The sequence below is a fragment of the Protopterus annectens genome, chromosome 2.part2 (genome assembly GCF_019279795.1).
Source record: "Protopterus annectens isolate FY-2018-M chromosome 2.part2, PAN1.0, whole genome shotgun sequence".
Lineage (NCBI taxonomy): Eukaryota > Metazoa > Chordata > Ceratodontiformes > Protopteridae > Protopterus > Protopterus annectens.
This window is the reverse complement of record NC_056730.1, coordinates 114,073,921-114,097,486: the sequence shown is the minus strand read 5'-3', so window position 1 is coordinate 114,097,486 and position 23,566 is coordinate 114,073,921. Positions and strand designations below refer to the sequence as shown.

General features: G+C 42.7%; 1 protein-coding gene across 1 annotated transcript in view; it reads right to left on the bottom strand.

The window, feature by feature from the left end:
* MAP3K1 (mitogen-activated protein kinase kinase kinase 1) overlaps positions 1-23,566 on the bottom strand; it is an 886,724-nt gene that overhangs the window by 194,793 nt on the left and 668,365 nt on the right. Inside the window, exon 14 of the mRNA XM_044063789.1 lies at positions 19,806-21,078. Within this exon, the coding sequence (XP_043919724.1) occupies positions 19,806-21,078 (1,273 nt within the window). The remainder of the gene's footprint in view (positions 1-19,805; positions 21,079-23,566) is intronic.

Below are 23,566 nucleotides of genomic sequence, written 5' to 3'. Positions count from 1 at the left end.
GAAGGTGTACTAGACTGGCCTGGGTGTAGGAGTCTATTTAAGGTTGACCAGAACCTTTGGGGGTTGTTATGGTGAGTTTGCTGTAATTTACAATAGGGGGAAGCAGAGGGAATAGAGTCCTCAGCATTAGAATCCTCATAGGTAGAAAAGGGTAAATCCTGGTCATGAGAGGAAACAGAAAATTCAGAATCCTGGTCAGAATTATCATAAGCAAACTCAGTCCTAGGTCTCAGAGGGGGAAGGCTGGCTTCCCCTGATTAAAGCAGTAAGGTCTTCAGCCATTCTTATCATTTGTTTTTTAGGAATAGAGGCCTGACCATGCGGTCTGGGCGTCAGTTTTCTAGGCATGGTTCGAGTTTTAGGCCTTGAAAAAGAAGATGGCGTTGGTTTAATACGCAAGTTAGTAGACCTGAATACACCTTCAGAAGCCGGTGCCTGCACAGCGACTCCAGACCCATCCAAGGTAGAGACATCCGCAGGTTCCACAGTTGAAGCATCTTGTGGCATACCGGACTCCGAATGGGTCTCAGTAGAGGACTGCGAATCTGAAGTAGCAGGTATCAGGGGCTGCGAAAGCTCCTGAGTACCGGTGAACTGGCCACTGGCTTAGGAGAAGCGTTGTCCGCAGCCTTGGACCTCGGCGGCCTGTCTCTGTCTTTATCTTTGCATTTTTTTGGAATGACGGTAGTCGGATGACTTACCGAAGACATATCAGGATAATTGAAACAAGCACCAAAATATTTAGAATCAAAAATATACCGACGACGGATAGTTTGTGGTTTAAATAAGGCACAAAACCGACAGCGAGGTACATCATGGTCAGGGCCTAGGCAAGGAATACAGTACGAATGAAAATCTTTATGAGGAATTTGCTTTCCACAAGTAATGCAATTATTTACTTTTACTGACATCGGTTTAGAGCAAGAAAAAGTTTCCCCAATGGGGTACTTAGCTTTTAGTTGAAGACTTCGGTTCTGAAACTCGAAAACAAAAATTTCAGGAGTCGGCTGACTGGCATTTGTGAACTGCTTCTGCTTCGGGCACCGCATGGCAAGAAAGACTGATGTAATGGCGTCATCTGCATGTTCTATACCCCTGATGACCTGATGTCACAGAAGAAAGAACAGCAACTGACGTAGGACCCAATACTTTCTTAATCAGGTCGACTGAGGGCTACTGCAAGCAAATAACCCAAATGTGATGAGTGCAACAGTGAAACACAAACATCATCTGTACTATGTTCTTCTTGTCTCACTGTTGCAGTCATCACCTGTGCGAGAATTCCCAAAGCTGAGGTAAAGGATGGAAGGATAGGTAGAGTCCTAGGTACTGGTCAGGAGGCCCTGCAGAATTGCAGAGGTAAACCCTGCCCTAGACTCAGAGAAGAGAGGCAGGTAGTAATGCTTTGTAACGGTATGGACAGAGGTCCAGGTGGCCGCTTCCAAGATGTCCTTGGTAGGTACTCCCCTGAGAAAGGCAGTGGAAGTGGAGGTTGCCCTAGTGGAGTGGGTACAGATCGACTTAGGGATGGGTTTCCCATGTAGTCTGTAGCAAAGATGGATACAGTGTGAAATCCATTTGGAAATGGTTGGGCTTCCCCTCTGCCCCTGGGTCAAAACTTACAAGAAGCTGGTCAGTTTTTCTGAAAGGCTTAGTGTGGTCCACATAGTATCTGAGTTGTCAGTGAATGTCTAGCGAGTGTAAAATTCTTTCCCCCTTGTTTTGAGGGTAGGGAAAGAAGGTGGGAAGGTGTATGGCCTTTTTAAGGGTCACATCAGATACCACCTTGGGCATAAAGGAGGGATTAGTCCTCAGGGAGACTCTGTCTGCATGGCGAATTATGAAGGGCTCGACAGCCATGAGCCTGATTGGGATGTGGAGGTAGGCAACTTTTAAGCTTAGTGTCACCAGCCAGGCATTTTGTGTGAGCATAGGCAGGAGCTGCTGTAAGGTTAGTATTTTGAATCTGGAGACCACCAAGGAGGTGTTCAGTTTGGATAGATTCAGGATGGGGCGCCAAGTGCCCTCCTTTCCAGGAACAAAAATAGTCTGGAGTCAAACCTTTACCTGCTTGATCTGGGGGGACAGGCTCTACTGCCCCCTGGGATATTAGTGTTTTTACCTGTTTTACTGCCTCTGCCCACTGGTTTGGGGGGAGGTCTGGGTACCCTCTTGGAATAGAGAGTTCGCTGAAGGAGAATCTGTATCCTCGAGAAATGATTTTTAATACCCATTGGGTCCTTGGTTATAGAGACCCAATTGTCCTTGAAGAGGTTGAGCCTTCCTCCTAGTTTTAGATGAGTTACAGGAGGGCGAGGGGGGAGTCATTGTGATCAATTTTAATTTTACATTGTGATTACTTGTAACACGTAAGTTATACATATAAAAGGAGAAAGGGTAAACCCATCACACACACAACCAGTCACTCAGAAGAAAAAATACAAAAACTTTTTTCCTCACAAAACGCCAAGAGCTCTGAACCTAGCTGTTGCTTGAAGAGCGGCAAACTAGATCTGGGGTCAGTTAGGGCAGGCAGGGGATTATGGGTAAGGGGAGGAGCTAGGAGCTCGGATCTATGCTATGTTAGAAGTTGCCGGCTCGGATCCGAGGTCGGATCCGTATCCCACAGGTTGCTGACAAATGAAGTTCCTACTTCAGATCTAGTCTTAGCTCCTTTGGGTCCCTGTGTAATGACCTCAGGGTCTGCAGCAGGGTTCCTGTACAGGTATTTGTAAGAATGTAGTACCTATCAGGTCTAGCTGGAGCAGGAGGCAGGACTTCAGGGGCTAAACTGGATTCAAGGAAAACATCATCCATCACTTCTAGAATAGGTGGGATGGCAAGGGGTCTGTGCTGGGGCAGGTCCAGAAACTCTCTAAGTCGTTTCTTTGACTGTGGGTAGTCCTGAGAGTCCAACTGAAAATGTTCCCTGAGGGAGTGAAGGGTTTCCCCAAAGAAGAGGTCCTCTGGAAGGGAGGCAGAGGGCATGGATTCCTCTGCATCTGAATCCTCATAAACAGTTAAGGGCTGCTGTTCCTCTTCAAAGGCAGAATAATCAGATTCCTCACACTCTTAGTCTGACATCATTTCTGGAAAAGGAAGCCTTTTCCTTTTTGGAGTGGGGGCCTGAGTATCTCGGATAAGGGAGATGAGATCCTCCACCATTTTAAACATTTGAGCTTGGGGTGGGGGAGCAGTAGCAAGATGGTGGCTAGAAGCAGATTTTCTAGGAGTAGCCTGGCTTCAAGGCCTGAGAGAATCCATCGGTCTCTGAGAAACGGTAGTTGGAAGAGAAAACGTTTTTTGTCTAGAATCGGTAGTGCGAATGGTCTCCTTGGAAGCCGGTGCCTGCGTCGCGGCTCCGGACCCAACCAAGGCAGAGACAGCCAAAGGCTCGGAAGACGAAGTGGATTTCTGTGGCATACGGGACTCCAAAAGGGTCTCGGCAGAGGCCTGCATAGAAAGCGAGTCGGGCATCAGGGGCTGTGAAAGCACCTCACTGAATTCCAGAGAACTGACGACTTGCTTAACGGTAGTGTCATTGGAATGCTTAGTCTGTGGCCTGTCTCTATCTTTACATTTTTTCAGAATGTCGTCAGATTGTTGGCTGACTGATGCCATATCGGAATTGGAAGACGGAATACGAAAATAATTGTCTACAAAAAGAGCTCTACGGCGAATGGTTCTCGCATTAAAGAGGGCACAGAACTGGCAATGAGGGACATCGTGGTCTAAGCCTAAACAAGTAATGCAGTAAGAATAAAGTATCGGTGTGGGATCTGCTTTCCACAGGCAAGACAATTGTTAACTTTTTCGAACATCGGTTAGAGCAAGAAAAAAAGGGTCCCCAACGGGGTACTTAGCCTTAGATGTTTTCAGCTGAAATTCGAATTTTGGTAGTGACCGACAAGCACTTGTGCGAACTGCTTCTGCTACGGGCTCCAGAGCAAGAAAGACGGATGTAATGATGCACAAAAAACACTGACTCTGGTATTTGGGCTGGCTGAGGGCTACCACAGTAGGGATAACCCACAGGTGATGACTGCAACAGTGAAACACGAAGAACATCTGGAGAACTATCTTCTTGAGAGTCTTAGAAAGGGCCTTGGGACTTGTAGAACTACATCTTTCTATGCCATCGCTGATTCTGAGAAAAACAGATCCCAACAGCAGACAAAGTCTTGCTGATTCTGAGAAAAGGGTCTCTTAGGAGTAGAAAAACAGATCCCAACAGCAGACAAAGTCTTTCCCTCTTGCTCACTTCTGGAGAATGTTTCCTTAACCTTTTGGCCAAATAAGGAATATCCAGCAAATGCAGCACTGATGAATGAAGACTTAAAGGCTCCACAAAATCTCATAGGCACAGCCAAGCATGTCTTTGACACAGCCTAAGTGGGATTTACCACAAAAGGAGGAGAAAAAGGAGATGGTAAAGAATATCCATCTTAAAATGGTCTGCCTGGATACCAGAAGACCTAGTTTTTATATCAAGAAAGGAGGAGCAAATGGAGATGGCAAGGAATAGCCATCTTGAAATGGACTGTTTGGATACTGGAAGACCTAGTTTTTACCTTCAAAGAAAATAGTACAGTTGTGTAGGTAAACCTACCATGAATGATCAATACTGCAGTAGTCTTAGCTACACGGGTTTACATCCTGCCAAGGACATAACAGCTGGCCAGCTTCCAAAGCTTCAGGGCACATTCTATGTGCCAAAACTGTCAGGCAGCTCAAGCTGAGCTGACTAAAAGACAGGGTTGGGCTCAAAGCCCTTCAGAACTTTCCTGCCAACAGAGAGAGGGAGACTCAGCCCTGAAAGCACAAAGCTAGGAAGAACAAAAAGTAAATATCCACACCCTAGCATAAAAAGCTCACCAGACAACAAGAGGAATTGTTCATTATACTGATCATTACTGTACTAGCCTTAGCTATATAGGTAGATTACACTAGCTAACTACTCTTGGGATGTGGAAGAAGAAGAGTCCAGGAGCTCCAGTACAATGGTCTTAGCAAAGCCTGATCTGGATATAGAGAAAGAATCAAGCTTACAAAGCTTTGTAAGAGTACATACAGAGGAACAAGTAGCAGCTTCTAGAATACTTCTAGAAACCAACATTTTCCAAAAAGCCACAGATGAAGCTAAGGCCCTGGTCGATTTGGCCTTGCTGCTGCCTGGAATATTTCTGTTACGATGAGTATAATGAAATATAATAGCCTTAGACAAATACTTGGAAATGGTCTGTTTTGACACACACTGTCCCTTCTTACCTTTGCAAGAAATAAAACAAGTGATCCCAAGAGCTGAAACATTTAGTTCTGTCAAGATAGTACCTGAGTCGTCTGTGGACATCCAAGCTAAGGAGTATCTTTTCTCCCTCATTTTTAGGTTAAGGAAAGAAAAAGTACAGTTTTGTACCTACCATAAATGTAGATGTTCGAGTGTTCACACTGCTGCAGTCATTACACTTGGGTTATCCTGCCATCAGGCGGTCCTGCAGTCGGCCTGAGTTCCAAAGTATTGGTCCAGCGTCGGTTGCTGTCGCTTCTTCCCTGATGTCAGTGCGACAGGGGTATATAAGATGCAACCGACGCCATTTTCTTCAGTTTTTCTTGCCCCAGATGTCAGGTGCCCTCAAGTAGGAAGGCAATACATATTGCTAATCAAAAATATACATATAAAATAAAAACAATAGCTTCAGTTACCAGCAAATACACCCCAAAGGTTGTATAGGATAGAAAGGTATAGATAAGTCCAGCTAGTTCTGAGGGGATGGAGGGAGGGTAACCTGGACTGCAGCAGTGTGAACACTCGAACATCTACATTTATGGTAGGTACAAGTCTGTACTATGTTCATCGTGTTACACTGCTGCAGTCATTACACTTGGGTAGAATCCCAAAGCTGAGGTTGGGTGGCTGGTCTATAAAGAGTTAGGCTTGGTTATGAGGCCCTGCAGAACTGCAGTGGCAATGCCTGCTCTGGATTTAGCGTAAAGAGGCAGGTGGTAATGTTTGGTAAAGGTGTGCACTGAACTCCAAGTTGCAGCCTCCAAAACTTCCTTGGTAGGTACTCCTCTGAGAAAGGCTGTTGAAGTGGCTGTTGCCTTGGTGGAATGTGGCCTAATGTTATTTGGGACCGATTTTCCATGGTGTGTGTAGCAGTACTGAATACAGTGTCCTATCCATTTGGATATAGTCTGCTTTGAGATAGCCTTGCCCTGTGATCCTGCAGTATATGCTACAAACAGTTGCTCAGTTTTCCTGAAAGCCTTTGTTTTGTCCAAATAGAAGCGTAGCTGCCTGTGTATGTCCAAGGAATGCAGAAGTTTCTCCCCTTTATTCTGGGGATTTGGATAAAAAGTTGGCAAATGGATGGTTTGGTTAAGAGCCACACTAGATACCACCTTCGGCATAAAGGTAGGGTTTGTCCTTAAAGATACCCTGTCCTGATGAAAAATTATAAAAGGTTCCACTGCCATTAATGCCTGTAGCTCTGAGACTCTTCGTGCTGAAGTTACTGCCAGGAGCAGAGCTGTTTTCCATGATAAAAATTTTAGATTGGCTGTATTGGCTGGCTCAAAAGGTGGTAAGGTCAGTTTTTCCAAAACAAAGTTCAGGTCCCAAGTTGGTGTTGGTGCTCTCCGGGGCGGTCTTATGTTTTTAGCCCCTCTGAGGTACTGCTTTAGCAAGGGATGAGAGAATAAAGGAGGATCTGTGTTGTAATGTGCTGAAATGGTAGAGGCGTGGATCTTAATTGATGAGAAGGATAGACCTCTGTCCAGCATCTCAGTTAAGTATTGTAAAATCTGAGGAATGTTTGGAACAAGAGGGTCAAGTTTTTGAGCCTGGTTCCAGGTGCAGAATCTCTTCCATTTTTCTGAGTAAGCTTTCCTGGTGCTAGGCCTTCTAAATGACATCCATAACAGCTTTAGAGAGAGGTGTTGCCTGTTTGACTAATGTATCTGCCATGCAGCCAGGTTTAGGGTTTTGAGCTGACCATGCAGGATCTGATAGTTTTGTTGAGTCAGAAGGTGTGGAATTTGAGGCAAAATCCATGGTGGGCCTTGAGCCAAGTTCCTTAAGATAGGGTACCAGTGCTGGCGTGGCCAGTCTGGAGCAATCAGGATCATCTGTGGTTTTTCTTGTCTGGCTTTTAGGAGTACCTTGGAAAGGAGAGGCAGTGGCGGGAAGGCATAAACTTTTAGGTTTTTCCAGCTGAACAGAAGAGCATCCACTTTCCATGCTTGTTTGTGATAAGTCCTTGTGCAGAATTTTTGTAGTTGGCAATTCAGTGGGGAGGCAAAAAGATCTATGTCTGGGCATCCCCATTTTTGCGTTACCATGCTGAAGATTTGTGGATTCAATTTCCATTCGTGAGGGTCCATGACATTTCTGCTTAGATTGTCTGCCAGAGTATTTTTCTTTCCTGGCAGGAATTGTGCTTGCAGGTGAACTTGATACGTTAGAGCTGTGTTCCACAAGGTCATGGCTTGCCTGCATAGGGGATAAGAATGAGTGCCCCCTTGCTTGTTTATGTACCACATTACTGTGGTGCTGTCTGCATTTAGTAATAATTGTCCTGGATGTAGAAGGTCCTTGAAAGCTGTTAGGGCATTTTGAACAGCCAACATCTCTTTTTGATTGATGTGAAGATGCATCTGGTCTGTGGTCCACTTGCCCTGAATGCATTTTCCTGCCATGTGTGCTCCCCAGGCGTAATCTGAAGCATCTGTTGTTAGAGTTTGCCTGGCTGTGGGTTGGGTAAAAGGCTGACCCTTGTTTAAGTGACATGCCTGTGCCCACCATCGAAACTCCTGTTGTAGGCAGGCAATCATTGGTATTACTGCTTCTAAACTGTGAGAGTGTTGAGTCCAAACACTTTTCAGGTACCATTGTAATTTCCTCATATGCAGTCTGGCATATGGTATTAGTAGTATGCAGGATGGCATGAATCCCAGGGCCTGCAGAATTTTTCTTGCAGGGAGATGGGACTTTCTTGCCAGTAATTGAAAATATTGAGTTAGTTGAACTTGTTTGTCTGGCGTGAGGTAAGCCATCTGGGCCGTTGTATTTAAGCTGGCACCCAGGAATATAATCTGTTGCGAGGGCACTAGTTTTGACTTCTTTTCGTTTACTGTGTACCCTAGAGAAATTAGCAACCTTTTTATAAACGGCAGATGCTGTAGAAGAATGTCCTTTGTCTCTGCTTGAATGAGGCAGTCGTCCAGGCATGGATATACTTGAATTCCTTTTTGTCTGCAAAATGCAATTACTGGTGCCAGGCACTTTGTGAAGACCCTGGGCGTAGTAGATAAGCCAAAGGGCAGTGCAGAGAATTGGCAGTGCATTGTACCAGCTTTGAATCTGAGGTATCTTCTGCAATTTTGTCTGATAGGGACATGCAGGTATTCCTCTTTGAGGTCCAGAGTAACAAGCCAAGCCTTCTTGCCCAGCATGGGTAGAAGCTGCTGTAATGTCAACATTTTGAATTTTGGAATATCCAGGTAAGTATTCAGAATTGAAAGGTCTAGTATGGGCCTCCAGGCCTTGACCTTTCTGGGGACCAGGAAGAGTCTGGAGTAAAATCCTTGTCCTTGTTCCTGTTGTGGTACTTTTTGAATAGCTCTCATGTCCATGAGGGCTGAAATTTGTTTTTGTGCCTCTGCCCATTGATTTTGTGGCAGGTCTGGCATTCCTTTTAGCCTTGGTAAAGTATGAAAGTGGAATCTGTAACCCTGAGACACAATATTCAGGACTCATTTGTCTTGGGTGATAGTTTTCTCCCTAAGGTGACTTCCAAAAGGGATGTGCTTGGCGTACGAAGGGGAAAGTCATTGTGACCGTTTCCTGTAAGGTTGAGACTTGTCCTCACCACCTTTTGGGGTTGAGGTGCCCCACTGTCGCGGTCTGTTATAGCCTTGGAGTTGAGATCTGCCCCTTGGGCGTCTGTATCTGCCTCTCTGTGGCCTGTCTGACACTGGAAAGGACCAATTCTTTGTTGGCCAATTTCTGCTAAACCGAGGTGGCTGTACCTGTAAGAAATCCTTGACTGTTTACATAGATTTAGCTTTATCCTCCATTTTCTTTAACACCTCTTCTGCCTTAACACCAAACAAAGTATCATGCTGTAAAGGAGAATCCAATAATTTTGCCTTAACATGATCAGGTAAACTTTGTTCTTTTAACCAAGCATGTCTTCGAATCACAGAACCTGTAACTGCGGCTCTACAAGAGGCCTCTAAAGAATCAAAACCACATTGCAGAGTATGTTTTCCCACCTGTTCAACTTCATGCAATAAATCCTGCATTTCTTTACAATCAGGAGCTTCTGAGCTTGCAAGCATTTTCTGTTTTAACTGAGCCATTAAATATTGTTGGTACTTAAGCATGTGAAACTGGCAATTTAAAGCTCTTACTGCTAAAGTTGCAGAAGTGTATACTTTCTTCCCCCAACTATCCAAAGCTCTGGAATCTCTGTCAGAGGGTACTGGATTTTTTGCAATGGAAGCCTTAACCCCTTTTGGACCCTGGGAAATGGTTTCTGGATCAGCAGATGGGTTTTTGTAAAGAAACTTCTGAGAGTCAGGGACTCTGTAATACCTATCTTGCTTGGCTGGAGCAGGGGGCAAAGAGTCAGGAGATAAACTGGATTCAGTAGTGCAAAGCAAAATCAAAACGTCTTTTTATAGCGCGTTTGTTAAATCTAGCACAATATCTAGCACAGGTGGAATAGTCAGGGGCCTGTGCTGAGGCAATAAGAGGAAATCCCTGAGCCTTTTTTTGGATTCTGAGTAATCCTGGCTTTCCCAATGAAAATGCTCCCTCATGGTAAGTAAAGTTTCCCCAAAAGAATAATCCTCAGGAGGAGAGGCTGAAGGGATAGATTCTTCTGCATCAGAGTCCTCATAGGGGGGTAGAGAGTATCCCCGGTCTGAAGAGGAATCAGAGGAAATGGAAACCTGATCAGAGGAGTCATAGTCTGTTATCCTGCCTAGGCCTTTTCTCAGGAGGGGGATGGGAACCCCTGATTAGAGTAATGAGGTCTTCGGCCATTTTGAGCATCTGTTTCTTAGGCATGGAGGACTGACCAGGAGAATGCTGTACTTGTTTCTCTGTCTTTAATGGTACCTTTGTCTTGACTGTTGCCTTAATGGTAAGTTGTGAAGGTCTGAGAACACCCTCAGAAGCCGATGGCTGCTCAGTGGCTCCAGACCCATCTGAGGGATTAGTTTCCGTAGGCCCAATACCTTGAGTGTCCAGAGGCCTAGTTGTCTCCACATGGGAGTTGGAAGCGGCCTGTGGGTCTGAGGTAGCGGGTGTCAGGGGCTGCGAAAGTGCCTCACTGAGAACCGGCGACTGGCCTAGAAGAGGTTTCATTGTTGGTTTTGGACCTCGGATGCCTGTCTTTATCCTTGTCTTTGCGTTTTTTTCAGTACTGAGGTCGTCGGCTGATCCGACGGGATCGTATAATTGAACCTTCGGCCAAAGTAGTGCAAAGCAAAATCAAAACGTCTTTTTATAGCGCGTTTGTTAAATCTAGCACAAAACCGACAACTAGTGACGTTGTGATCAGGGCCGAGGCATGGAATACAGTAAGAGTGGAAGTCCTTATGAGGTATTTGCTTCCCACAAGAAATACAATTATTAACGTTTTCTGACATCGGTCTGAGGCAAGAAAAAAGTTTCCCCAACGGGGTACTTAGCTTTATTGAAGACTCGGATCTGAAGTTCGATTTCGAAAATCTCAGGAGTCGGCTGACCGGCACTTGCAAACTGCTTCTGCATCGGGCACCGCGTGGCAAGAAAGACTGAATAAAATGGCGTCGGGTGCATCTTATATACCCCTGTCGCACTGACGTCAGGGAAGAAGCGACAGCAACCGAAGCCGGACCAAGACTTTGGAACTCAGGCTGACTGCGGGACCGCCTGACGGCAGGATAACCCAAGTGTAATGACTGCAGCAGTGTAACACGATGAACATCAAGGTGATGGACAGTGTGGCTTAAAATAAACCCAGACATCACTTTACGCATTAAAGACGTATTAGTTCTCAAAGCGACCCTGTCCCTATGGAAAATGAGACAGGGCTGACACTGTTAAGAGCTTCCAACTCACATACACTTCTTGCAGAGACCAGAGCAATCAGTAGAACTGTTTTCCATGTTAAGAACCTCAAGTCCGAAAGGATAGCTACTTCAAATGGAGAAAGTGTTAGCTCCAAGACATTACCCAAAAATCTTTCTCCTCTGTAGAAACTTGGCTCATAGAATCAAACCTCCTAATCAGCCCAAAGAAAATTAAGTTAATGCTTTTTACCTCAAAATTTGTCAAAATCAAAAGCAATCCTTTACCATAAAGTCAGCAAATACTGTCATTGAAACTGTAACTCTCAGTAAACTCGTAAGCATTACAATATGACAATCTCAAACATGACCACCACATGCTGCGCATCATTAAATTTACACACCAGAAACTAGGCTCCCTTTATAGGATCAATGGATTCCTTACAGACACTGCAAAAAAAACTCTAGCCACTACCTTCTTATTGCCGGCTCTCTTATACATTGCTCCTATCCTAACAAACTTAAATACTAAGAATCTTGCCTCCTGCTACAGTAAAACAGCTAAATTTGCCACTAATCTCCCTCATAGGGCCCACCACTGTCATAGACTAAAACAATTAAACTGGCTTGAACTGCACAACTTCCTAACACATTCACAACCAGCTACAGCTCACAAACTCTTTCATCATCCAAAAAATGCCCTGCGCTACAAAACTTATTACTGCCCTACTGTCCAGCAAGGGACCTCCGTTGTAGTAACCAATTCTTATTACTTACAAATAAGACAAATAATCTTGCAGGAAACTTGTTCTATTCCCAATACATTGCTAAACTCTGGAATAGTATCCCCACACAAATAATACTCACCGACAAATTTAACAGTTTTAAACCACTGCTTAAACAACCTCTTATCCAATCCTGGTCCCACACATGCTCATCACAAGTTTAAGACTTTGTGTTCACCACATGATACTCTCCAAATGTTGTTGTTGTGTCTTTTGGCTTTTCCTGGTTAGGGGTCGCCACAGCGGAACTCCGATCCGCTAATGATTGGCAGTTGATTTTCATGTGCTGAGTTGCCAGCCCTAACGCACAACCTTCAAAGAAGGTACGCCCCATTCACGCATGTCTCCACGCAGAAGACGCTCTAGCTGAGAATCGAACCGGTCAGCGTCTTACTATGAGGCAACAACGCTACCGCATCACCACCACCATGATACTCTCCAAATACTCTCCTTAAACAGAACATTCTCAACTTCCTACTGAAATGACAAAACAATTTTTATACATAACTGCTGCCTGTACAATCGACCAAGTTGAATGGGGACTTTCTCTTTAGTAACTTCTTAGGAATCTTAGAACAACTGTTTGTGTATAAATATAAACAGAAATGTAACTACTCTGTGTTTAATTGGAACTTAGTAAAATGCAATGCAAGCAAGAGGAGTTTTTCTCCCTGGACCTCCACTGAAAATGAGTACTACCCAGTCGAACTTTCCTGGTAATAAATAAGCAAAAATAAATTCTCTAACACAAAACTAAGATCCCAAGGAGGAAGCACTGGTTTTCTTGGAGGCCTCTTATGCAAAACTCCTTTCAAAACCATTCTGACATGAAACTGCACTGAAACAGAGGGATACATAGACAGACATTCTGAAACAGAAACAGCCAATAAATGAAATTTGACAGAGAAACAAAAAAGGCCATATGATAGGAACTCACACAAATATTGTAAAACCAGAGAACAACTAGCCCTGAATGGCTGCTGTTGATGGCACCAGTTAGAAAACCTTTTTCCATTTGTTAATATGGTATTTCCTAGTAGCAGGCTTTCTTACCTCCATAAGTACCTGCTGTACATTCTCAGTAAACAGATGTCTAAAAGGAATCAAGACCCTATCATTCAGGCAGTCAAGTGAAACTGACTGAAGCTGGGGTATATCAAACACTCCTGTTCTTCTGAGAGTAGATCCAGTCTTTGAGAAAGCTTCTGGCAACTGCCCCTGGCAATTTTCAAAAGAAGGGAGAGTCACGGCTGTTTGGTCCAGAAGGAATTTCTTCTGAATCTTCAAATGTACCCTGAACATTAGTGGAAAGGGTGGAAAACCATACAGGAATATTCATGTCCAAGGAAAGGAAAACACATCAGTCTTCCAAGCCTTCTTGCATGGAGTCCTGGAACAGAATCTTGCTAGTTCACTGTTCAGAGTGGAGGCAAACAGGTCTACCTGAGGAACTTCCCACAGATAAATCAAATCTTGGAAGCCCTTGATCTAGTTTCCATTTGTTAGTGTCTGTTCTGGAGCTGCTCAGCTTCTCCACCACACAATTTTGCTCTGACGGAATGCAGGATGCTTGTAGAGTGACAATGTGCTGTGAAACTATATCCCAAGCTAACATAGCTAGTCTGCAAAGGGAATATGACCTGGTTCACCTCTGCTCTGCTGATGTACCACATGACTGTGGTACTGTCTGTAACCACATGAAGAGGTCCCAAGGGCCAAAGACGGTTCAGGGAGTTGAGTCCCTTGATCAGGGCAAGTATCTTCTTGATATTTATGTGCTTGCTGCATCTGTCCTTGGTGTCCCACATTCCCTGCACGTTTACCTCTCCTAAAACTGCTCCCCAAGCCAAGTCCATCTGTGGAGGCTGACTGCTTTTGCAGCAGGAAGAGAGAAAGGGAGACCTATATTTAAGGATATCTGTTGTCTCCACCAAAGTAATTCTCTTACTATAAACACCAGCACTGAGATTTGAAAGATAAAGGGTATTTGGTGCTAGGACCAAAGACATTTCAGATACCACTGTATCTTTCTCAAGTGGATCATGATAATCATAGACACCAAGTGATGCAAAATCCTGAGGTATTACCTTACAGTGAATTAAGTCTAAATGGAAAACCTTAGAAACAGATCTAGATGTAGATCTAGTTTTTCCTATGAAAGAATAGCTCTATGAAGTGAAGTGTTGACATCACAGGAACACAATCCTGTGTGAAGGAGTCAGGAAAGACTTTTGAAAGTGCCCTTGTAATTCCAGCTTCTCCAAGAGCTCTCTCACCCAAGACAGACAGAGAGAGAGAGAGAGAGAGAGAGAGAGATTCCTGACATTTAGAAAAAGACAATGCAAAGAGCAGGAAGTCATCCAAATATGGAAAAATGTGGATACCCTGTAGCCTGCAATGAACTATAACTGGAACTAGACAATTTGTGAACACTCTTGATAAACGGTAAGGCAGAGAACTGATAATGTGATTCAGACCCCAAAAACCTTCATAATCGTGAATGAATAGGGTGTGATAAGTATCTTTTATGTCTAGTGTTACCAGGAAACTTGAAAGAGGAAGAAGAGGTAAACTGTGAAGTGACATAATTTTGACTTTGGGCTCTATCACAAACAGGTTTAGGAAAGAAAGATCCAGAACTGTTCTCCAAGCATTTTTTTTCTTTGGCACTAGGAACATGCTTGAAGTAAAAACCCTTCCCCACCTAGGAAGGAGGAAATGGTTCTATCACTCCTTGGAACAGCATATGATGAAGAACTGGTGGAAACAAAAGAATCTGATCTGGAGGATGAGGAATGATCCCCTGGAAAGGAAGAATTTCTTCCCATTGCCATGTGTAACCTTGATGAACGACGTCAGAACCTAAAACTAATGAACTATCTGCTTCCCAAAAGAAAAATGGCACCAGGGTGGGAGGTGGTCATAAGGTCTCTTGAACAGTCATTCAGACATGTGGGACTGCGTCTGGTTTTGGAATGTCTAAGACTTCTTTTTGGAAACCTCTTGCCATTTCTTCTTAAAAGTCTGTTTACTTGTATATTGTTGAGACAGTTTTTCCTGCTTGTTGCCAATAATGGATGACAAAATAGAAAAATCGCTTGGAAAACTGGAAAAGGAGAGCTGAACAATCTTAAGATATTTCTGGATCAACTCACCCCTTTCATCACACTTTCTGATCACCTCTGCAGAAGGACCAAACATTAAATCTCTACCAAAGGGTGAACTTAAAATCTCATTTTAATATAATCAGAGAAGATCTGAGAATACAGCCATGCAAACCTCCTCAAAACAGTACCAATGGCTATAGCCCCCAAAGTATCAATAGTCATACACACACTGTAAACAATGAGTAGTGATCTGTGCAGTAGATAAATCTAAGTGATTTAAAGCAGATTTTTTATCATAAAAACAAACTACAGATGAAACATCCCTCATACAAAATTTAACATATGAGCCTGACAACTCAAAATTCAAGTTGCAGAAATATACACTTTTCCCCATATCTATCAATAATTTTCCCATCCATATCATAATTTTGCTAGGTCAGGACTTGGAATACTGTATAAGAATTTAAAAGAGAGAAACTTTGTAAATTCTCTGGCTGACTATCAAGAAAACTGCAAGCAGTAATACACACATCCTCTAAAGCAGATAGAACAGGAGGAACGGGTGTAGGTTCTGGAAAATCCTTCTGTAACAACATAACATTTTCTGAGGGACTGAGAAACCTCAGTATTCTCTCAATGAAAACACTGGCACATTCTTACAAAAGTCTCAGAGAAAAGGAAACCCCCACAACGAGAACTGGAACGTGAGCTTTCCTCTTGTGTCTTAATCCGAAATCTGAGGAAAAAAAATGTTATCCATCCTTGCATCTTCCTGTTCAGATTCAAAATCTTGAATCTCTTCAAGAAAAGAGATATTCCTCTTTCTTTTACCAGAAACTACTTTACAAGAAGGATTAATATCCTGGATTAAACATCAAGCTAGAGTAAGCTACTTCTAGCCAAAGAAATCTGAGGAGTAGGAGACACATGATTGGTTTTCTGTTTCTTTCTGACAAGAAAAATAGGGCCAACTGTGTTACTAATGGTGGCAACAGCAGCTTCCTCAGGGATGGTTACAAGATTCTGGCATAATACAGAAACTTTCCTCTTCCCTCTCCCAGCACTTTCAAGAGCATCTCTCCATTGCCCATTGAAGGAACCCCAACAGCACCACAGGATGTGGTTACCCCAGTCCACGGTAGCTGTAGGTGTTACGCAAGAGGGATCTGGGTTATAAGATGATTAGTCTGAGGTGCAACAAATGGCCACAGCAGAGTCACCTACCGGCAGCTGAGGCAAATTGCTAGCCTGCTATGGTGGCAAAGGCTGTTTGCTTTTTTTTTTTTTTTTGTGGCTGGAAGGACTGACCATTGGACCATGGTCAAGCTAAAAATGGTGTCTCTTTCCTGGGAAAGACTAGCAGAAAATGCTAGTAAACACTACCTGTCTACAAAAGTTACTTCTCTGACAGAAAAAAACACAGTAAAAAAGCACCAGGAAACACTATGCCAGCCCCACAAAAGTAAAATAAACACAACTTCTCCACAGGGTTTGGCTCTGAACCCACTGCTGTTCATATTGGTGAAGACTACATTAGTAAACAGGTTGGAAGAGACAGATCAACAAAGTTGCTAAATGCAGATGATGTGGCATTACAGGCAGACTCTGATCAAGAACTTCAGCACAGGATAGAGGAATAGAATGCAAACCTTAAGGCACGTGGGATGAAACTGAGTATAGACAAGACAGTTGTAATAGTAGAAATTAGTAGCTGAAAACTGAGACAGAAGGGAAAACAGTGGAACACGTTAACAGCTTCAAGTATCTGGGAGAGGTGATTGAGGAGAAGGGAAGTCTGAATGAGGAGGTCAAAGAAAGAGTCAGAAGGGCTGCAACCAACTGGCACAGACTGTCAGGTGTAGTAAATGACAGAAAAATACCAAAGATGATGAAAAGTAAGGTGTACAAAACAGTGGAGCAACCAGTACTACTACACTGTGCAGAAACCTGGGCAGGAAAGACAGAGCAGCTGAGGAAACTAGAGGTGATGGAGATGAATTGCCTGAGACAAGTGGTAGGATGCACACTGTGGGACAGATGAAGAAATGGGGACATAAGAGCAGAAGCCAAAGTAGCTCCAATTGCAGAAAAAGTCAAAGAGAACAGATTACTGTGGTTCGGGCACATGTGCATAAAAGCAGAAGACAATCTGATGAAAAAGATTTTGGAAAGACAAGAAGAAAGCAAAACAAAGAAGACCATCCAGCAAAGAGATAGATGGATTATGTGAGAGAACACCTGTGACAGTCAGGCATGAATGTTGAAGAAGGCAGGAGAGTGGCACTGCACAGACTGGTGACAGTTGACACAGCATCCCAACTCCCCCATGAAGAAGGCGGAGAGAAAGGAGATTGATAATGATGATGATCACAGGACGATACTGCTCAAGTGGAATGGACTATCAGAGGTGAAGACAGGGACCTGTTGTGGAAGGAATAACGAAATAAAATGGATTCTGAGAACCAACTGGAGAGTGCCTGTTTAGAGACAGTGTTGCTCAACCAACCTTCCTAGAAGGAATCAAAAAGCTGATCCATTTTCCTAATGTTGCCAGTTTTATCAAGGTAAAAATCTAAGTTGTCTGTACACATCCAAGGAGTAGATAATTCTCTCACCCCTGTTTTGTGGATTTGGAAAAAAGGTAATTAAATGAATAGGCTAACATGCCAGCACTAGCCAAGTTTAGTTGGATGGAGCCCTTTCTTATCAAAACTCTAAGACTAGCTCATTATACCACACTACTCAAGAGACTGTCTAGCTATCGGTACACTACCCAGTTAAAAAGAAATTGGGTAAACATGACACCAAAAGCACCGGTGTAAACGCAATACTTAAGGTCCATGTTCAAAAAACATCAAAGCATAGCATACTCTAGCCCCTCCCTCTCTCCCTGTAGAGCAATGTAGCCCAGTTCTAACCGTATGTATATACAACTATGTATATACTATTGAAAAGGAGATCTGACAAAGTCTTCTGTAGAAGACGAAAGTGCTTATTTATAAAGACTGTGTGTTAATTCTCTACGGTTATCTGCATCTTTCTATAAGCACAATCAAATGAAAGAGTTTTTAATCCTGCTTTTGTTAAAGAAGTAACAAAAGCTGATTAGCGCCTTTGGCATTGCAAAGGAGTTCGCAATCAATGAACATTATTAACCGTTTAGTATTTGTCCATGCCACTCATTTACAAAGAACAGCACAGGTAGTCAACAGGTAGCTCTCCTAAAGTCAACCTATTCGATAACTCATTCTCAGAATACTCAGACATGTCAAAAGCCTGTAAAATAATGCCTAACTGATATCCCACAACAAAAAGTGTAGGAGCTACAAAATACAAGGTACGCATCATTTTCCTAAGCACTCCACGAATTTGGCATCTTTCACAAAGAAACATTCTAAAAACATTTTTTACCAGACTCATCATACCATCTATTCTACGTCAGAAGCACAGAACGTAATCCAATGGCAGGGGGTATTTACATACCTTACACATGTCCGCCAAAATTCGAGTCTCTGGCAAAGTTACAAATTTTGCTAACATAGTGACACGATGCTTCTAAAGAATTAAGCAAGGATCGAGAGGATACAGATGAGGAATGAAGGTTTTCACTGATTCATGGTACTCTGCCTCTTTTCAGATAAAGCAACTCTAGTTCAGCCCAAACTGTTGGTTGGCACTGACAAAGACTCATAGACTGTTACTAGGCTAACAACGGGGGGAGGCCTAAGCATAATCAAGTTTTCCCAACAACAACAAAAAAACAAAGTGGGGAAATAGTGATGTCCTAAAATTACAGAATCAAAATGTACTTTTCTGAATAAAACTAATGGCAAACAAGGTAATCAAAATCAAAAGTAAGGTGAGGCTTTTTAATTAACAGTATTTCTTGAATCCCTAAGTATTTGTCATTTCAATATGACAGCCAATTTGTCTGTAGTATGTTAAAATGTATAATTTTAACATTTTCTTTTAAAGTTTTTCCTCTAAACCTGAATCTATATTTTTATTACCTTTGAACTTCTTGACCTTTACAGGCTCTGCCATCATAAAATAACATAAAAACAGACTCAAACGATTAAATGGCAAAAACTGCAAACCCTGAAATGTGGCAGGTAGCTAGTTGCTACTGTAAAAAAAATGGGAGGTGTCAAGGATAAGCTCTTACATACAACTTTAATTTTTCCTCTTTTCTGCCTTCAAGTGTGTACCAACACTTAAATATACAAAATGTAAATATCCATTGTCTAAAAAAAACAAACACTTTATAAAAAATTTAAGAACAGCCCCAAGGCCCTGTTAAAAATTCTAAGATGGCTGGATAATAATTTTAACAGACTTAGTTCTGGCTGACTCTTACATGCTACTCAAATCAATACATGCATGAGAGGCTTTTAAAAAGGAACTGCTGCTTGGACAATCAGATGAATGGTGGAACAGGGGGGAAACACAAAGGTGATGAATTACCAAAATCACTGTAAGGAAGTAAAAACTAAACCAACTCTTAGTTAAGATTTCTAAAATATTAGGTTCACTAAAAGCTAAACATCTTTTAACTCTGATTTAATGTACTAAAATGCTCAGGAAACCATCCTGTAAAAATCAGACAATTTTGTATGTCAACCCAGGAGAGGGTCAAACATCTCAAGCTGTTGCAGATAACAAACTTTGTACACAGCCTGAGAACAAGGCAGAGATGCAAATGACACCGCAAACACACGACTTAACATTACTGATATCACTGTCAAAGAAAGACAGGCCCATTACAACAAATTCTGAAAAATAAAATCTACAGAGTCAGAACAGGAAAGAGAAACACAATGCAAATGAATTCAAGTATGGAATGAGCACTTACAACAGTCTGAATAATGATCACATCCTCCCCATTTTCAACTTGAAGCTGTGGAATTACTGTAAGTGCATCCTGGGAAGCAGACATTGCCATAACAATAGCTAATGCTTCCTCTTCCTCAGCTTCCATCTTTTCTTTACATTTCTGGTTCTGATTGACATCATCTTTGTATGTATCATCATTTGCTCGCTCTGGAGAAAGCACTGCAACTTCAGACTTAAATGTTACTGTACTGTCACTTGTAGACATAGAGGCTTCCAGTAAGTCCTCTATGCTGGAGTTCAGGTCCGCAGAAGCATCTAAACGACTGTATCGGCTCTCCACAGGAGTACATACTGCATTATCACCTGGTGTAACTACAGTACTGCTACTGCCATCACAATGGGCTGTGTCTTTTAAGTCAAGCAACATACTGCTCTTAGAAACATCAGTATGTTTCCCTGCATCACTTTGCGTTTGCTGAGACTGAGATGATTTTGGTTTGAAGACAGGACTGGCTGGCAAAACATGCGTAGGCATAAAAACTGGAGAATGTTTTTCAGTGTCTCTGTCTGCAGGAACATTCTTCTGAAACTGAAGAGAAAACTTGCGCTGCATCTGAGGAGAAGCAGATGCTAACTTACTTGGGAAAAATCCCTGAGTTCGGAGCTTAGTGCTGTCAGTCACAGATGTAGGTACAACAAAAGGAGAAGATGAGGGCGAGCAGCGTGTTGGGGATAAAGCTGGGGAATGACAAGATGAGGGAGAATTCAGACACTGACTCTGTGGTCTACTTCTTGTCTGAACAGTAGCCTTTGGTTGTTCATTTGACAGTGGTAGCAATGGAAGTCCCATACTCATGGCTCCTAGTCTTTCAGAAATGTCCTCAGTGCTGGCACCCAATTTAAAGTCACCAATATTTTTTCCTGGTTTGCTAGATAAGTGAACAGTACTAAGTGGGGTATTGTTTCCTGTTTCATTTGGTGAGTTATGAGGAGCTGAAGGTTCTACAAAATCATGCCTTCCTTCGACAGTCTGTGCACCCTCCATGCCTAAATGGATGGCATCCATAATCTCCATTTCTTCAGCTATGGCTATTAAACGTCTACGCATACGTGCATAATGGGTTGAGCTGGTTTCACTTAGCATGTCCAACAGTTTTACAAATACATGAGGCACTCGTGCAACCATTCTGGCTGCACTCAGGAAGACTCTACGGGACAGTTTACCAACCATTGAATGGGAATTATCAATGGATTGTAAAGCAAAGTTCAGAAGGGACAGTAGTTTTTTATATCTGCAAGAAATTAAAAAGAGCTGTTATTTTCTTAGTAATTAAAATGAACATTTCTTTTTTCAAAATGAACACAGTAGTAAATGCAATAAATGGCAAAAGAAAAAATACTCAAGGAAAGACATTACTTCTTAAAATAATTAATAAAAGGAAAACACATTCCACATAAAATAACTACCACAAAAGCAGGAAAAGTATTCTATGTTGCCAAACAGCATTTAAAAAAAACACATGCTAATGTGCAACAATAGTTTACTGTAACAGATTATCAAATCTCAGTAAAAGATCCAGCTATATCAACAGCTGGATAAAAATGTGAATACTCCTTAAATATACAAAGGCATGCAGCATTCATTACACAGTTTGTCACCATCTGCAGTTTTTTTTCACCAGACAAGCTGCAAAAGTGCTACAACATAAACTTTTGAAGGCATATGAAACTGCACCATACAACAAAAGGCAAATACCTTCTAACCAGTAAAATGACGGGAGACAAAGCAAACCTGTTAGAGTTCATATAAAATAGTTGCAACCTGACTGCAACTGCCTACTTTATAGACATCTGCACCCGTAGTAAAGGACAGTGGAATAAGATACAACAGCTCTGAATAATGAGAGAGAAAGGCTATCTAAAAATTAGGGGCAAAAAGAGAATTACCAGAGCTTTTCTAAGACCCAGATTTAATTATGTGACTGGATCCATACTCAGACTTTTGTATAATTTTATGTTTTATGGAGCTTTTCTCTCTGGGCCTATGCTGAAAAGGGGTTTTTGAATCCATTCAGGTTTTCCCGGTAAAACAAACATAATAGCATAGAGACAAGATAAGCGATGTTACTGCCAAGACTGGAAAATGTATGACTGCACCATGTGCTATGCCCCATTATGAACATGTAAATAAAGTACAGCTGTGTATACTTACCACAAGAGTAGATGTCAGAGTGTATTCACGTTGCAGTCCTGACATGTGGGATTTATCGCCATGGAAGCCCTTGGCCTCCCTGACTACCAGAGAAAAATCTCCCCCTCCAACAACCGGTGGATGCCCTGACTGACATCAGTATACTCGGGTATAAGGGAGTCAGCCAACGTCATGATCTCAGTTTTTCTTGATCCCTGAAGGGAGCCCCCCCATAGAGGGACCCTAATGTCAATGACCTTTGAGAGAGAACCTAAGAAAGGAAAAGGGCAAGAGGAGGGACCTCGCCCCCCGACTTGAGAAGAAGCTTGTTCAAACCTACCCTGTAGGCTAGGGGGGAAGGAGGGAGGGAAAGAATACAGCAACAGTGAATATGCTGGCACATTTACATTTATGGCAAATAAAAACAACTGTACTATTTTCTTCGTGTTTCACTGTTGCAGTCCTGACTTTTGGGATGATTCCCAAAGTTGAGAAGGATGGAAGGTACATTAAGGAGAGGAAAGGATGCCCTGCAGGAAGGCAGTGGCAAATCCTGCCCTGGACTTGGAGAAGGATGATAAGTGGCAATGTTTGGTAAAGGTATGCATTGAAGACCAGGTAGCAGCTACCAGGCTGCCTTTGGTGGGTACCCCTTTTAGAAAGTCAGCAGAGAGAGCAGTTGCCCTAATAGTGTGTGTCCTGACAGCATCAGGTAGCTTCTTACCATGATGGCTGTAACAAAAGTAGATACAGTGAGAGATCCATTTAGAAATGGTTTGTTTGGAAACTGGCTTCCCTTTAGAACTGGCAGCATAGGCCACAAACAGCTGGTCTGAGTTTATCAAAGTTTTTGTTCTGTCAAGATAGTAATGGAGCTCCCTATGCATATCCAAGGAAAAAATAATTTTTTCCCCTTGGTTTTGTGGTTTGGGGAAGAAGGTAGGCATATGTATGTCTTGAATTAAGGAGGTATCTCTCCTCACATTGGGAATAAAGGAAGGGTTAGCCGTGACAGAAACTCTGTCCGGATGGAAGATGAGGAAAGGTTCCAATGCCATGAGTGCCTGCAGTTCAGAAACCTTTCTAACAAAAGTGACCGTTAACAAGAATGCAGTCTTCCATGTCAAAAATGTTAAGTCACGAGACAGCTGGTTCAAATAGTGGATGACTAAGTTTTTCCAAAACAAAATTAAGGTCCCAGGGTTGGGCCTGATGCCTTCTGGGTGGCCTGATGTGGATCACCCCTCTAAGAAACCATTTCATAAGGGGTGAGAGAAGACAGTTGGTTGTGCAGGGAGTGGCCTGAAATAGCCAAAGCATGAATTTTTATGGAGGAGTAAAACAGGCTTTTGTCACAGAGAGTGGCTAGATAGGGCAGGACAACCGGGATCTTAGCTAGACGAGGATTCAGAGCACATGTTGCCCACAACAAAGGAAAAACATTTTCCATTTAGCCGAGTAGGACTTCCTAGTGTTAGGCCATCTGGCCTCTTTTAGAATGTCCTGAATCTGTTTGTCTAGGAGTGGATCTCTCCAAGACATTAAGGTATCCTCCAAGCTGATAATTTGAGTCTGCAGACTGGGGTGCA